Here is a 14716-nt window from a genome sequence, read left to right as displayed (position 1 = left end):
TTCTGATTATTAAGGACTTTAAAATAGAATGACCCTGCAAGGCTGAATAGCACAAGCATTAAAGATGAATGGATGAATGAATGAATGAATGAATATCAGTAATCCACGAATGACTGTCAGACTCATGATTAGGTTAGAATGAATGAACTTTAAAATATATATAAAAATATATCTTAATGAACTACATTAGCTTACTTTAGTAGATACTTAATTGGGCATTATTGCATGAAGGTACATGTGTAGATTTTCTGTTGGTGGTACACAATGCCGTTGTATTGAAAAAAGTTTGATACTTGTATAGATATCAGTGACCCACAAGTGGCCCAAATCCGCTTATGATGACAGCCTTTTCACAGCCAAATAACTCTGTATAATACATACACGCATACATACATACAGTATGTGTGTGTGTGTGTGTGTGTGTGTGTATAGGTTCTGTATATATTACATTGTTAGGACCATTAAGTGGACCATATTTTCGGTTTCCACAATTCAATTTTATAGAAATATGTGACTGAAATCAAAAACTTAAAAATGCCAAAAGTTTTGTATTTTGTTTGATTACTTATGGTTAAGGTTAGGGCTGGATACATCACATTTGGGGACCAAATTGTCCCCAAAGTGTGGTAAAACTGGAAACTTCCTTACTTTTGGGGACATTTTTCAGGTCCCCATTTGGATAACCTCAATTTTATAATTATACTAATAATCTGTGAATGCAATCAAAAAAGTAAAAATGCCAAAAGTCTTGTATTTTGTTTGGTTACTGATGTTTAAGGTTAGGGCTGGGTAGGGGTTAAGGGTGTCGTGATTGGGATTAAGGTTTTTCCTATAGAAATGAATGGAAGGTCCCCATGTGGATAGGTACGCCAACATGTGTGTGTGTGTCTAGTTATGTGTACTACTGGATGAACTGTCTTTGTTTTGCTGCTACTATGTATACCGCTACACAAACAGGACCATACAAAGACTCTGCTTTTTTAATCAGCAACACCAACAAAGGCGGTGTGATACAATCAGCTTTTTCCCCATTATTCACTGTTTATCTTTAAACTGATAAGGCTAGAAATTAATTATACTTCACTGGATAAACAAACTTTTGTCTGCCATCCAGAAACAGGACCTGGGGACATGTCAAAACACGGAGGAGCTGAAAAGCCTTTCTTCAGGAACACATGCAGTTTTGTTTTCCTATTGATTATGAATTATGAGCAAAAATATCACATAAAATATTTAAGAAGTTTAAAAGCTAATGTGGTTTGTCTAATTTATTATAATTATCACTTTGCTACCGATTTGCTGAATTAAATTTTTCCCCAGTAAGAAAATACCTATTCCTGGAATCAACTCATTGTTAAGGTGATATTGTAAAGTGTTCAAGGATGAAAATTTGCCCATTATGACTGGACTGAATGATTCTGAATTAATATTATATCATCAGTCATGGGCAAACTGCTCTGTTTGCAAATCAGAATGGTCCCAGAGAAGATCTGAGGGCTTCTTGTTTCCCATTCACTATAAGAAGTAACAGATTTATAGCTAGTTAAGATTAATTAACATAGTCTTCAGAGAGAAGAATCATTTGTGGTGTTTCTATGCACTGCTTCCAATCATTATCAGCAGAAGATAGTTTATATGGCAGAACTACAGCAATCATAAAATGTTAAGAAGAATTCTCCTTACACTGAATGAAACGAATATAAATCCTAAACTAAAGCCCTAATCTGAAATTTATATATATTTCAGAGCAAATTAGGAACTCACGCATGTTATGTCAGAACCACTCATTACTGGTTCTCCATATACAATTAGTTCAAAATAATATTGGCATTTAAAAAACGATCACCAGCCCATAGAAAGAATGGGTACAGCTAAGCTTTGGGGTAAAAATATGTCAATTACAAGAACACTGACGCAAACATCCTGCAACAGAACTCCCCACTCCTCGTGGGGCCAAACTGGGCAGAGATTCTATTACAGTTTGACCTGTAATGGGACAAAAGAGCCATGGAAGTGCTCAGCTGCCAGCAACATGACAGCAGCACGTCCACAGCTATACTGTGTCCTTACATCAAGGCCTCGTTTATTGGCTTTTTCTGGTTTATCCTCGGTTTGTGATAAATGGCTGCAGCCTCTGAAAGGTGGACTCCTTCTGCCTATGTACTCAGTATGGGATGATTGAAATCTCCCAGCTTTATTATTTTTGTTTATTCCAGTTTAAAATGGCTTATTCCACATTGCACTGCCTCTGTTAGAAGACATTAACATTAAAATTGAGGGTTAAAACATGAATACCTGAGTTGACAAAGCATACATGCTATATCAGACATTTCTCAAGGAGACCACTGCATACACACACACACACACTCACAATTTATATTTTTAATTAATATTTTTTTTATTTTTATATTGTTCCTAACGTCTTGCTAACTTAGATGCAGCTATTCAAACTTCGTTATTGTGGTCATTAAACCTATTTATTGCAATGAGTCATTGGTGCTATAGACCCGATGGCTGTAGTGAGCAGTAAACAGTGGGGGAGGGGTGAGCTTTGAGTTCCTCTGTTCCATTGGGAGGCGCTGCAGTGCTCTTGGAAGCCTGAGGCTTCACGTGCTGTGTGTGTGGGAGATTATTCCCCGTGAGATAAAAATCACACTCCATCTCAATTTCTCCACTTAAAAAAAAAAAACAAAAAAGTACAGCTATGTCATGTGATACAGCATCTCTGAACGATCATGTCACATGTTGCAGAAACCTTATGGAAGGGGAAGTGTGTCAACCAGAAATGTAATATTTGAGGACAACTTTATCTGGATTTGTTGATCTTGTAAAAAAAAAAAAAAAAGAGCTGCTTTGTGCTACTGCCTTTTATTCATACTCCGCTATGAGCTGGCGAACCTCATTTCTTCATCACACATGTGAGCGTCACACTAGGTAAGTCTTTCGGTAATGCATAGCAAAAGCACACTCCATGATGATGATGAATTATCCCGTCTCTCAGCCAAGCATCAGAGAATAAACTGCTGGCACTTACTGATCACATTTTATGTACTTTTTTTGACCAAGTCCTGCTTTTTCTTGAAAATGCTGAAATGCACGCGGAGGAGAGTTGTAATATGTTGCCACAGAAACAGAAAATTCAGCTTAGAGACCCGCTGTTTTACAGACAACTTTGCTTTATTCCACCAAAGTAGAATGAAATAAGCAAAGGAATTACAGAATGTCCTTTCAGCTATTTCTGCTAAAGAAACTGAGATGAAGAAATTAGCTTTTAACACAAATTTTTGTTTCAATTTAATCTTCTCCACCGGGGGCACTCTCGACCACCATGGAGCAGACTGCAAGCTATCACTACCTCTGTCTATCTCATCGGTAGGAAGCAGCAAACCCACTGGTAGATCCCTTAGGGAAAAGTAAAATAATGTAATTGTTCATGTACACATCTAAATATGTTTATTCACTGTGAATGTGGATACTTGATGGTAGCATTGCTGCTTCACATCTCTGTGGTGGTGGGTTTGACTGCTGCCTCAGTTCTCAGGCTGTGCAGGTCCACATTCTCCCTGCGTTCACATCAGTTTTCACTGGCTACTCTGGTTTCCTCCCACAGCCCAAAAATATGTGGTTAGGTATAAAGTGACAACCAATGTTTCATGGATAGATAAACTGAATTTTTCTCCTCACCCCATGTAAACGCAATGGATGACATGGTAATAGAGTGGGTTGCATTGTAGCCTCACACCTCCCGGGTTCTGGGTTTGAATCCTGCACTGTGCTGATGGAATCTGCATGATTTTCCCTGTTTTGCGTGGGTTTTCATGAAGTTAGTCCCGGTCCCTGGGGACCTGCAGACAGTTCATATTTTCGCTCTCTCCCAGCTCCCTGCCTGACAGGTCACATTTTGCTCCATTTTACTTCCTATGGAGCTGGGAAGGAGCAAAAATGTGGACTGTCTGGGGGTCCCCAAGGACCGGGTTTAAGAAACACTGAGTTAGATAAACCAGCATCCCTAAACAGCTGACTGTGTGTGTCTGTATGTGGTGGCTGTGTTTGTCTCTATGTGTGCGTGTGCGTGTGTGTGTCTCTGTGTGTGCCCTGTGATAGACTGGCATCCCATGAAGGAGTGTTCCCCGGCCTTGTGCCCTTTGCTGCCTGGAACCTGCTCTGAGACTCAGAGATCCCAACCTGGACAAGGGGTCAGAAGTCAGAAGGATGAACTATCATGTTAGATTCACTTTTTTTACCTGACTTTTTACCTGGCTTTGCATTTATCACTTCCTGCAAATCACATAAAACGTCAAATATCTGGTTATTACTTAAATAATAAATAAACAAGGAATTGTTTATAAACAAAATTTATTGCTTAGTGAATTTCTTGGGTAATTAGTACTACGCTTAGTACTGCAAAGAAGAGCACCAATAAAAGAAAACAATAATAGAAGTATAAAATTCATTTGTATATCTCTGGTAAAACAAAATGTTTTTACCTTCTGGATTCATGGTTGGTACCTTCATCCAAAACAAGGCAAAATTAATAAAATGATTAAACCCATTTTTCAAGTATAATTTAGCAATTACGCTGTAATGGGAAGTAATAAATAACTAAGTCCATATACCTCCTCCTCATTAATGGTTTCACCATTCGTGACTTTGCAGTCTCAGAGTCTCGAGGCAGGTTTTAAATGCATTGTAAGGCTATGTGCTAATCTGATCTGGGGTTGAAACTGGCTTTACATTGAGTTATCTGGTTATTTTCTAATTACAGTTTTATTAGCAAGGTGAGATCACTGATGCTACTGCAGTTTATACAAGCCGTAAGACAACAGCAGTGAGTTAAAGCACTGAAATTGTTCTATTGAAAAGATTAAATTACACTGACAGGTGTACTATTGTGAAAGGAAGCATTTACCTTGAGTTATCATACCTATAGACTCTGAATATGATAAATTATTGATACAATGACACTGATACATTAATAAATTGCAAGATACAAAATACTACATTTTTGATGTTTTCAGGAAATTTGGAAAAATTGTGAATCATTTAGTTTATCCTTATGTAAAAGAGACAGATTATACATAACTTGGAAAAAGGCAAAGGCAGAAATAACTCGTAATATATGGCCAATTGTAGACACCTCCGGCGACTGGCTGGTGTCCCGATCTGGGTTATTCCCTGAATTGCGCCCATAGCTTCTGGGATAGTCTCCAGACACCCATGACCCTGCATAGGACAAGCAGATATGGAAAATGCATGTATGTATGTATGGATGGATGGATGGATGGATGGATGGATGGATGAAAGGATGGATGGATGGATGAATGTAGACACCTCAAATAATACCCATCTATATTCTATACCTTTTATTCAGCACAAGATTGCAGTGATAATGGAGTCCATTCAAGAAAGAACAGAGCACAAGCAAGGAGACAATCCTCAGAGGGTCCCTGTCTGTCACAGGGCAAACGAAAGTATGATTCTCTTAAACATCAGCGATGACAATGGCTGTAGCCCAGGTACAGTATCTACATAGGGATCAAATTCAACAGCAAAAAAAACACAAAACCATCAGTCATTTTGATGATTGTCAAGGTTTCCTTAAATTAATTGTGTCTATTTTAAAACTAGAGTAAAGAAAAATGACTTGGCTCCAGTGGTATTAGTTTATTGTGGGCATATATGCTGAGAGACCTATATCCAAGACGCTTCTATTTTTCAGTTTTTGTCTCTGAAGAGTGAAAAGGAATATCCTATAACAGAATATAAACAATATGCAGCAAACTAATGGTTCCTCTTACATTATTTCTGGTTAGATCCAAGTAGCCGCATTTCAGTTCAATTAAACTTGCTTAGTAGTTTTTTAAAAAGCATCGATTAAAATTCGGCTTCACAATTACTCCAATATGGCGGGAGAAAGACGGAGCAGATGAGGGTCCAAATAAAAAGAGAGCGAAAGCCTCAGTTATATGGGAGCACTTGATATTTAAAGTGAATGAACATCCAGTTGCTGCAGAACTTAAATATTACAACACGCTATCACCGCACAACTGCAGTGCAACAACATCTTAAAAGAAGACATCAATGGACTCACCCAATAATGCAAGATTAGACATATATGATGCGGGGTGTGAATGAGGGTGAGTCTGGTACAAACCAACATAAGGGCTATAGGGAGTGATGTGTCACGACAAACAGGCATCGAGCCCTGCTGCGAATGGGGCTGGGTAGCTGAAGGCCAGTCAAAGTGTCCATGCTGACCTACAATGAGCATGCCAGCATCAGAACTGGACCTTGGAGCAATGGAAGAAGGTCTCCAGGTCTGATGAATCCGTTTTTCAGTTGCATCATGTGGACAGACGGGTACAAATCGAGCATCTGTGGGATGCGTTGGACCAACCGGTGAGATCCATGGCCTTGGCTGCCCCCATCACGCTGGAAGCAGTTTGTGGTTTTCCCCTCCTCACCAGTCACTCACAATGTTTATGAGCGCCCCCCCCAAGCCTTGATGTTTGTCAGATATTCTGATCCAATTGTCTGATCGTAATGATTTGCCCTTTATAAAGTCACTCAGATCTTTATGCCTGTCCATTCCTTCTGCATTTAATATTTCGACCATATGACACGCATACGACTATAAGTGTGAATGAGCGTGTGCACCCTGACTCTAACTCATGCAAAACAGCAGTATTCACTTTATTCTAACAAGAATAACTAACAATTGTAACATTAAAATAAATAACATGAGACAAATTTTGCACAAATGAATAACTGAAGAACGTACTGAATTAAACGAAAAAATGTGCTACATAGAGGTACAAGGTGCCCTTAGGAAAGTTTTTCCAATATAACCATAGATATTCTCTGCCCTTGTGGATTTCTGCTATAATTAGGTTTTGTGAACATCACCAAAGCACTTTACAGCTACCCAGAGCTTATTCAAAAATCATCTGCACCTGATCTGCTGAGCCACTTGACAAAAGCCCGCTGGTAAATTATACTTCAGAGGTTGCAACAGATATTAATACAATTCAGTTAATTGTCACACAATGTGTCAAAGAGAAAAAGTCAAGAAATAGCTTCTGGGGAGAAGAGTGACGTGCCTGCATTTACATATACAGAACAGAGGAACCACTGTTACATGATACATTTTTCTCACACAGCCGACAGTGACCTCACTTTCAAAGACAATGACATTTCTTTTCCTCCATTTCCTGCCAGCATTGTATGCGGTATAAAAGAAGCAATACCCTTAGCAGCAGATCTTTGCTCAAGCAGAATGGTATGTACCATCATCACAAATAGTATAAAAATCGTAATAACCACTTTAACATACACAAATCTCCACATTGTGCCAAGGTCACTTATGTCAAATTGCACAACAGTTCAAGCAAGCGACATTAAGGACTTTAAAACTTCATGGTATTGTTCTAATCACATTTTGAAGGGTAGCTGCATCATGCAAGACATTGATGTGGTTCATACAGTATTTCAGGTTCCACACCAAGACCACCGAAGCTGACAACTCAATTTCTGTGCAAATAAAATCACAACATTATTTTTATTAAAAGTGAGTTACTCACATCTGGAGGGAAAATCCAGAGGATTTCTGCAGAAAAGAGAAAAGAAGAGGAAAATTATAATTAATTATATATACACTATATACAACTGGATGAGGTATTTTATTAAGAGTGAACAGGAAAAAAAAATTCAGCCATACAGCTGCCATAGAATATTCCGTTAGTATAGTTAACACAATAAGAGGGCTGAGTGACTGTGAGTATAAGAGGAATACATTATGCATGCAACTTACTTAATGTTTCTTTACATACACCTTACATGTGCAATTAGAAAACAGCCGACAAGAGGTTGAACAACCACAAAAGACTGAATCAAGCTGCTCGTATGCCCATGGCAACTGATAACTAACACATACCTCAACTAATGAAACCTAGTTGATCCAGTTTAAGTTGGTCCAGGGGTTAAACTGGGTTAACTGAGTAGCTTGGGAGAATTTAGGGCCATGAGGTGTGTCTTGGGCTCTTATGAAGGTTTAAGCTATTGAAGTGTTTCATTGGTTTGTATTTTTCCAGCCTGTTTAATGATTGAGCCTTGAAGGTCCATTAACTAAATGAATTTAAAAAGCTTATTTTTTATGTATACTATTTTTAGATTATTTGAAAATAATTTGTTTCGCAAAAAGGGTATGGAAGCACATCAGCTACATACTTAAAGATCTTACAAAGCGTTTTCTGTAACTAGAGTGGGTGATGGTCTCTGGAGATTAATTGTAATGCTACTGTGCTACTTCCTCAGCATGCTGGTTTCCACACTTTAGTAATATTGCATTTCAAAGTGTAATCAGCATGTGCTGCACTCATTTTGCTACGCCTATACAAAACGCAAATGGAGAAGGACACCTCTCAGTATACCCCAATGAAAACCCATCTCTGTTAGACACTTACGCACTGCTAGTCCCAGCCAACTTAAGCCCTTCCCTTTGGATATAATGTCCTTTCTGTCACACTTGTTTGGTTGTGGCCTCAGTTATAGGCCTCAGTCTGCTTTTTAGGTACGTGTGTTTGCCAGCTGTTTGCCTGAGTTCTCAGTAATTGTGTCAGTGCATTAAGAACATGACAAACACGACACATTTAACTGACATGTACTTTTCCAGAAGTTCAGGGGTCAATATGTAAATATACATGGAATGTCATTATATTTGAAGAAAAAAAAATGTCCCAGAGCATAAACAAGAAGACACCATTAATTGTATGCATATGCTTTGTATATGAGATTTTGCAATCATCAACACTAAACACTTGTAGTTATATTCTATACATGTACTCAGGCGCACTTGAAGGGAATACATCCATACATATAACACAAAAAAACAAAAAAATAAACGTTATTGACGTTACTCACACATGTTGCTGTTCAAGAAGAAAAGGCCTAAAATCTTATAACTGACTTATAAACTTTCAGTAGTACCACGACTACTTCAGCGTCTTTGCAAAAGCCATCTAGGTGTATCTGATGTGTGTATCTGGAGTGTGCATGTTCTTCCCATGTCATGTACATTTCCTCTCACTGTCCAAAAATATACAGTAAGGTGAATAGCCGATGCAGTGCATGTCTGTGCCCTGTGATGGACTGGCATCCTGTCCAAGGTGGACCCCAGCCTTTCCCCCTTTGCTGTCTAAGGTTCCAGGCCCATCTGTGTCCCTGACCAGGATAAGCAGCTCCAACTGCCTTCTTAAGTTCACTTTTTCATCTGTTGAAAAACACCCTTCAAAAAATGCTACCTTACAAGCCAAATGCTACAAAGTGCATTTAACTACTACCAAATACTACCTTACAAGCCAAATACTACAAAGTGCATCTAACTACTACCAAATGCTACTTTACAAGCTAAATACTACCAAGTGCATCTAACTACTACCAAATACTACTTTACAAGCGAAATAGTACCAAGTGCTTCTAACTACTACCAAATACTACCTTACAAGTCAAATACTATCAAGTGAATCTAACACATTTTTCCCCATTACCTCCAGTCTATCAGTGTAAATTAAAAGACTTCTTTCCACATGGGAAATATTAGTTTTTTATTGTTACAGAATATACTGCAGTGATGGACATCTTGACTCCTGAACAATGTCAAGTGTAAGACAGTAAATTATGTTTTACAAATGTTCAAATAGCTTCTCCTCTACCCTGCTTCCCCTCTGTGACCTGTTAAAACAGCAGTAAATCTCAATGTACAGTAATTTATGCAGTAAAAGTATATTACCAAATCTCAGTGGGAAAAAGTAGGCAATGTGGGTTCTGTGTCCTCACTAGAAGAATCACATTTAAATTAGTTTAACTAGGCCAAATGTGGTATATCAAACGGCTGCTATACACCGTAGAATTTTCTCTAAAATACACATTTCATGATATACTATGATAGGCAGACTAAAATATGATTGGCAATCATAGTTCTCTAGAATCCAACGTTATATTTAATTCTGTCATCATAATCCAATAGATGTAATGGTTTATTCTGTCATTGCAACTTAATTTGAAGTTCTCACTTTTTTTAAACTAATAAAACTCTACTATGCGATGTATGTGAAATGAACACTTGTGAACAATAAAACATAAAACAAAGAGTTTGTGACAGAATACAAACTACAGGCCACAAAACCACATCCTCCCTTGAACAACGGGGAAAACAAGTGCAGTCAAAGCACAAGTTTTTCAAGATCCTGTGTAAGAAAGCAGGCACGATCTCTACCACCTGCCATCGACAGCAGCCATGTCAGGCTGACCCGCGTGTCAACATCAAACAGCGGAGCATCAAATTAACCCAGAAACCCTGGCAGTTTAACAAACTAAACATTGGTGAGATGACGAAAACACAAAATACAAACTCCAGGCCCACACCTGGCTCAGACATTGCGGACCTGGATGCGCGGATCTACAGACATGTTAGCGATTGGGTAGATGCTGACTGCGGTTTTTACAGAGTTGAAGCACTTGGCCTATAAAGCTGTGAAGCAGCTTTAGATGAGCTTCATCATCTACGCAAAGCAAAGACAAAGCGCTTTCAAATGTCTTTCATTGTGCACTACATGATTCTTTGCATTTTTATATTTTGGGATCAACACATTTCGTTTTCAGCACAAGCTTTCAAATTTACTTAACATGTTTTCTTCATAGCCAGCATGGCTTTCGATGTTGTCAGGAACCTAGTATTTTGTTATGGGTGTAACACTACAAATAAGCTTCAGCTGTTAAACAATGAGTTTCTATCAAATTGTTCAAGATTTTTTTTTGCAATAACATCATGGATGTATTTTTCCCTCAATTAATAATAAAACTTGCAATGAACTTATAATAGCGTTGACTGATTTTTATATTGTCAATGAAAAACAGCATACATTCTTTTCCTCCCAGAAGAGTTACATCCCTATTCCTATGTGGATTGTTTGACTACGTTTTCAGAGCAATCTCTCTCAATAACTTGCACTGATTCCAATTTACAGAGGCATTCTCCTCATAAATTAATTAAAAGAATACATTTTTCATCCGAGTAAGCCTCACAATTTCACTCTATACTTCCTTATGATGTTACTGCAAATAGATTCATTGTATTAAACAACCACCCCTCCAAAGCATGGCATTGCAAACATCACAAGGACGACAGCTCGATAGTTTGTGGTTTCAAGCCATGTGCATCAGGTTTACTGCAGCATGTGATGGAACCTTACTATCTGTGCAACTTAAGTAAATTAGGCGGACGTGGAAAATTAAATAGATTGGGTCTAGGATCGGGGTGTGGTCACTGATACTGATTCATCAATTAAAATATGCCGGGATCAGCACCAATTCCGATCTTTGATATCAGCTCAGGACATCAACGGAGAATGCTAGTATGCTATTTCATTTCTAACAAAATGCATGACAAGTTCTCCCACCGAATAAACAGTTATGAGAATATTTTTCATATAATTGTGTTTTTCTGACTTTGGGTCCAAGCATTACTTCTTGTAGACAAAGAAAATGAACTGCGTGTTTGTGAACTTGTGTGGGTGTATTTGTATGTCTATGAATACATGTATATGGGTTGGTTCAATTTTTCAAAGTATGGAAAAAAATAAAAAGTACAGCAGAAAGTCTGACTTTCTTCACGACAAGTCGTCATGAGTTGTGTGGATTGAGGGTGAATCAACCGTCTCGGCTGTACTCCATCAAGGAAGTTTGGGCCTTCACCCCCCTTGAGATCAGTATCTGAGGACCGTCACCTGGAATGGACCACACGGAAGTTCCGTAGCAGGATTTCTCGTGCCTCACTGGCTTTCTGGCTGAGGTTCTCATCCTGTAAGATCTCCGTTACAAACAGCTCACAGTCTGAAACAAGTGAAAAACCACATCTTAGGAAAACCCTGTCAACATACTATAAATACACAATAGTTATTCTCAAGTAAGGTCAAAATTTCTAAACTTTTTGCCCATGCTATACAAGCATGATTTTGAATCAATTTCTGGTCAATACATGTAGTCCCTCCCTATATCAGCTTGGAAGATGAAAAATAACGCCATCTCCAGCACTAACTGTAATGATATGTTAACCCTGAGAACGATCACTATTAAAGTCAGCACTCTATGGTTTATATGACATAAAATGTGAATTGGCTGCTGCTGATAATCAGTGTCTGTCAAATCAATAACGGGAAACTGTGACATAGGGGGAAAAAATCTGATCCAGGCAACCCAAACACATGATGCATATATGAAAATACACACGTGCCACATCTGATTAATTGATAGAGAAACCCTTAGTCTTCATTCGAAACAAGTTCTATGAATCACTGACAAAAATCAAGAAAAAACTAAAGGAACACATGAGAAGCTTGAAAAAAGTTCTCATTCTTTACTGGAGACATACTTGATCAGGGATAAAGAAGGTTTGAGAAGACCGACAGACACCAAAATAAGATATCTATATGGAATGCCAGTGTAATATGTGATAAACAGAAGGTACAAAATCTAAGATATGTGTCCTGATGACATTCATCAGCTTTGGAAGAGAGAGGAACATCTGAATATCACACACTAAGGTCTAATGTTATGGGGAACATGATAGCTCAGGTAACATTTAACACTCTAATAACACTGATGCAGTTTGACTGCTTTGAGATTCTCCTTTTTATAAAATACATCCAGATGGGCCCACCCAGTCTATGTGGGTCACGGTTCCAGTGTGAACTGGGAACACATCTGGTCTACAAAGCTTGGGCACTGGAGGCCAAATAGTTAGGGAAGCATGCTTGTGATCGAAAGGTTGGTTTGAATCCCCAACCAGCAAGGGACCACTGAGGTACCTTCAGCTGGGTGCTGCTCCTTTAAATATCCGTTAAATAATAAATAACAGCCGCCCACCGCTATGTCACATATGGGTTAAATGTAGAGGGCACATTTTATTGTGCACTGTGTGTCAACAGTGACAATTTTTCACTTCACTTAAGAAAACAAGCATGAAACCATATGACTTCCCCAAAGGCTTCATAAGTATGGTGGCCTGGCCAGTCTAAAATATACACCACCGACCACCATTTTGAGCTAACAAGCGGCATTTCATATGATCTATAAACCATTTCTTTACAAATCACTACATGCAACATTACTTACTGTTACATATAACAATGTGTCTATTGTATTTCATTAATAGTTTCTTGATTTCAATTGCAACAGCAGGGACATGCTTTCTTGACTAAACAATGTCAGTCGGTGGGTTTAAATTTAAAGCTACAGTCTGACTGATTGCATTCATTTGCTCTCTTACTGATCCCAGTATCTAAAATGCCTAGTTAACATTATAAACTGATCATTTAAAAAGGAACTGATCATGATTAAGCTAATTAAACATTCCGATAGATGTGCATTTATTGCATTTGACAGTTGCACCACCTCTGGAGGGGGGGTACAGGGGCACAGTGATTAGCACCGTTGCCTCTGGAGCAAAGATTTGAGTCTCCCCCCCCCCCCCAGCTTTACTTGTGGGAAGTTTGCATATTCTCCCCATGTCGTCAAGGTGTCCAAAAGCATGCTGAGGTAAGTTGGAGTTGCCATGTTATTTGCAGGTGTGGATGGTGTGAGTGTGCCCTGCGATGGGTTGGTGCCCATCCTGGGTTATTCCCTGCCATGCACCCGTAGCTTCCAGGAGAGGCTCCAGACTGCAGCGACTCTGAATAGGACTAGCGGGTATGGAAAATGGATGGATGGACTACCCCTGGTTACTGAAATTGTCAACTGACAGTTGTATTATTATCTGGGGACGATGTTTAAGTAAAATCACTGGAACGATCTTTAAATCCATCCATCATCCAAACATCTTTCCAGTAGTGTCACGGGCGGCTCGGTGCCTATCCCAGGCAGCATAGGGCACAAGGCAAGGCATGAGCCTGGAAGATATGCCAGTCCATCACAGGGAACAGGCAACTGTACTCCCCTGGACTAGAGTATCTGCAGGAAACCTACAGAAATCTACACAAACAATGGCAGAAACCTGTGATATACTTCTGACTTGAACTTGTCTCAATTAACCTTTATGCTCTGGTTAATCCTGTAAACTTCTTTTTACAAATGAAAAAAGTCAGCAGTATTACTCACAACATCTTTACTGTCATTCTGAAATTAGAAAATATCTGCAACCATGTAAATTATTGCGGATGAACAGCATGCTTCTCCAGACAATGCAAATGTTGGCGACATTTCACACTAGACAGACGAAAGTGTTGTATTAAAGCAGATTCACTTACGGAGAATATTAAAAAATATTCTCCGTATAACCTCTACACAATAAATTCTATTTTATTTAACAGACAATGATGCAAAATACACAGTTTTAGCAACCCTAAACAATAGTGTTCTACATTTCAAAAGTACTGCAGTTGATCCAGGAAATAAAATATTCAAAATTATTGAAATGTATTATGTAAAGCCCCAGACTACACCTAACCGACCACAAATGCACCCCATCCAAAAAAATTCTTATGTTATCCAATGTACTTCGTTCCTTATGGGTATAAAAGTACATAAATAAATCAGCAAATTAATAGATATCACGCCTTTAAAGCATATCATATGTATCTTTCAGAACAGAATCATAGGCCTACAAGTTCAAGCTACACAAAACTTTCACAATTTTCAGAAAGGATGCAGTTTGTTTAATTAA

General features: G+C 38.5%; 1 protein-coding gene across 2 annotated transcripts in view; it reads right to left on the bottom strand.

The window, feature by feature from the left end:
• Positions 1-14716, bottom strand: part of skap1 (src kinase associated phosphoprotein 1) — a 135596-nt gene that overhangs the window by 120504 nt on the left and 376 nt on the right. For both annotated transcript variants that reach the window (XM_023814317.2, XM_072712465.1), the window contains exons 2-3: positions 11784-11889; positions 7581-7606 (exon numbers count right to left, since the gene is read on the bottom strand). In XM_023814317.2, coding sequence (XP_023670085.2) covers positions 7581-7606; positions 11784-11889 — 132 coding nt within the window. The remainder of the gene's footprint in view (positions 1-7580; positions 7607-11783; positions 11890-14716) is intronic.

This window comes from Paramormyrops kingsleyae, chromosome 5, assembly GCF_048594095.1.
Source record: "Paramormyrops kingsleyae isolate MSU_618 chromosome 5, PKINGS_0.4, whole genome shotgun sequence".
NCBI classification, from domain to species: Eukaryota; Metazoa; Chordata; class Actinopteri; order Osteoglossiformes; family Mormyridae; genus Paramormyrops; species Paramormyrops kingsleyae.
This window is presented reverse-complemented; position numbering and strand designations above follow the sequence as displayed.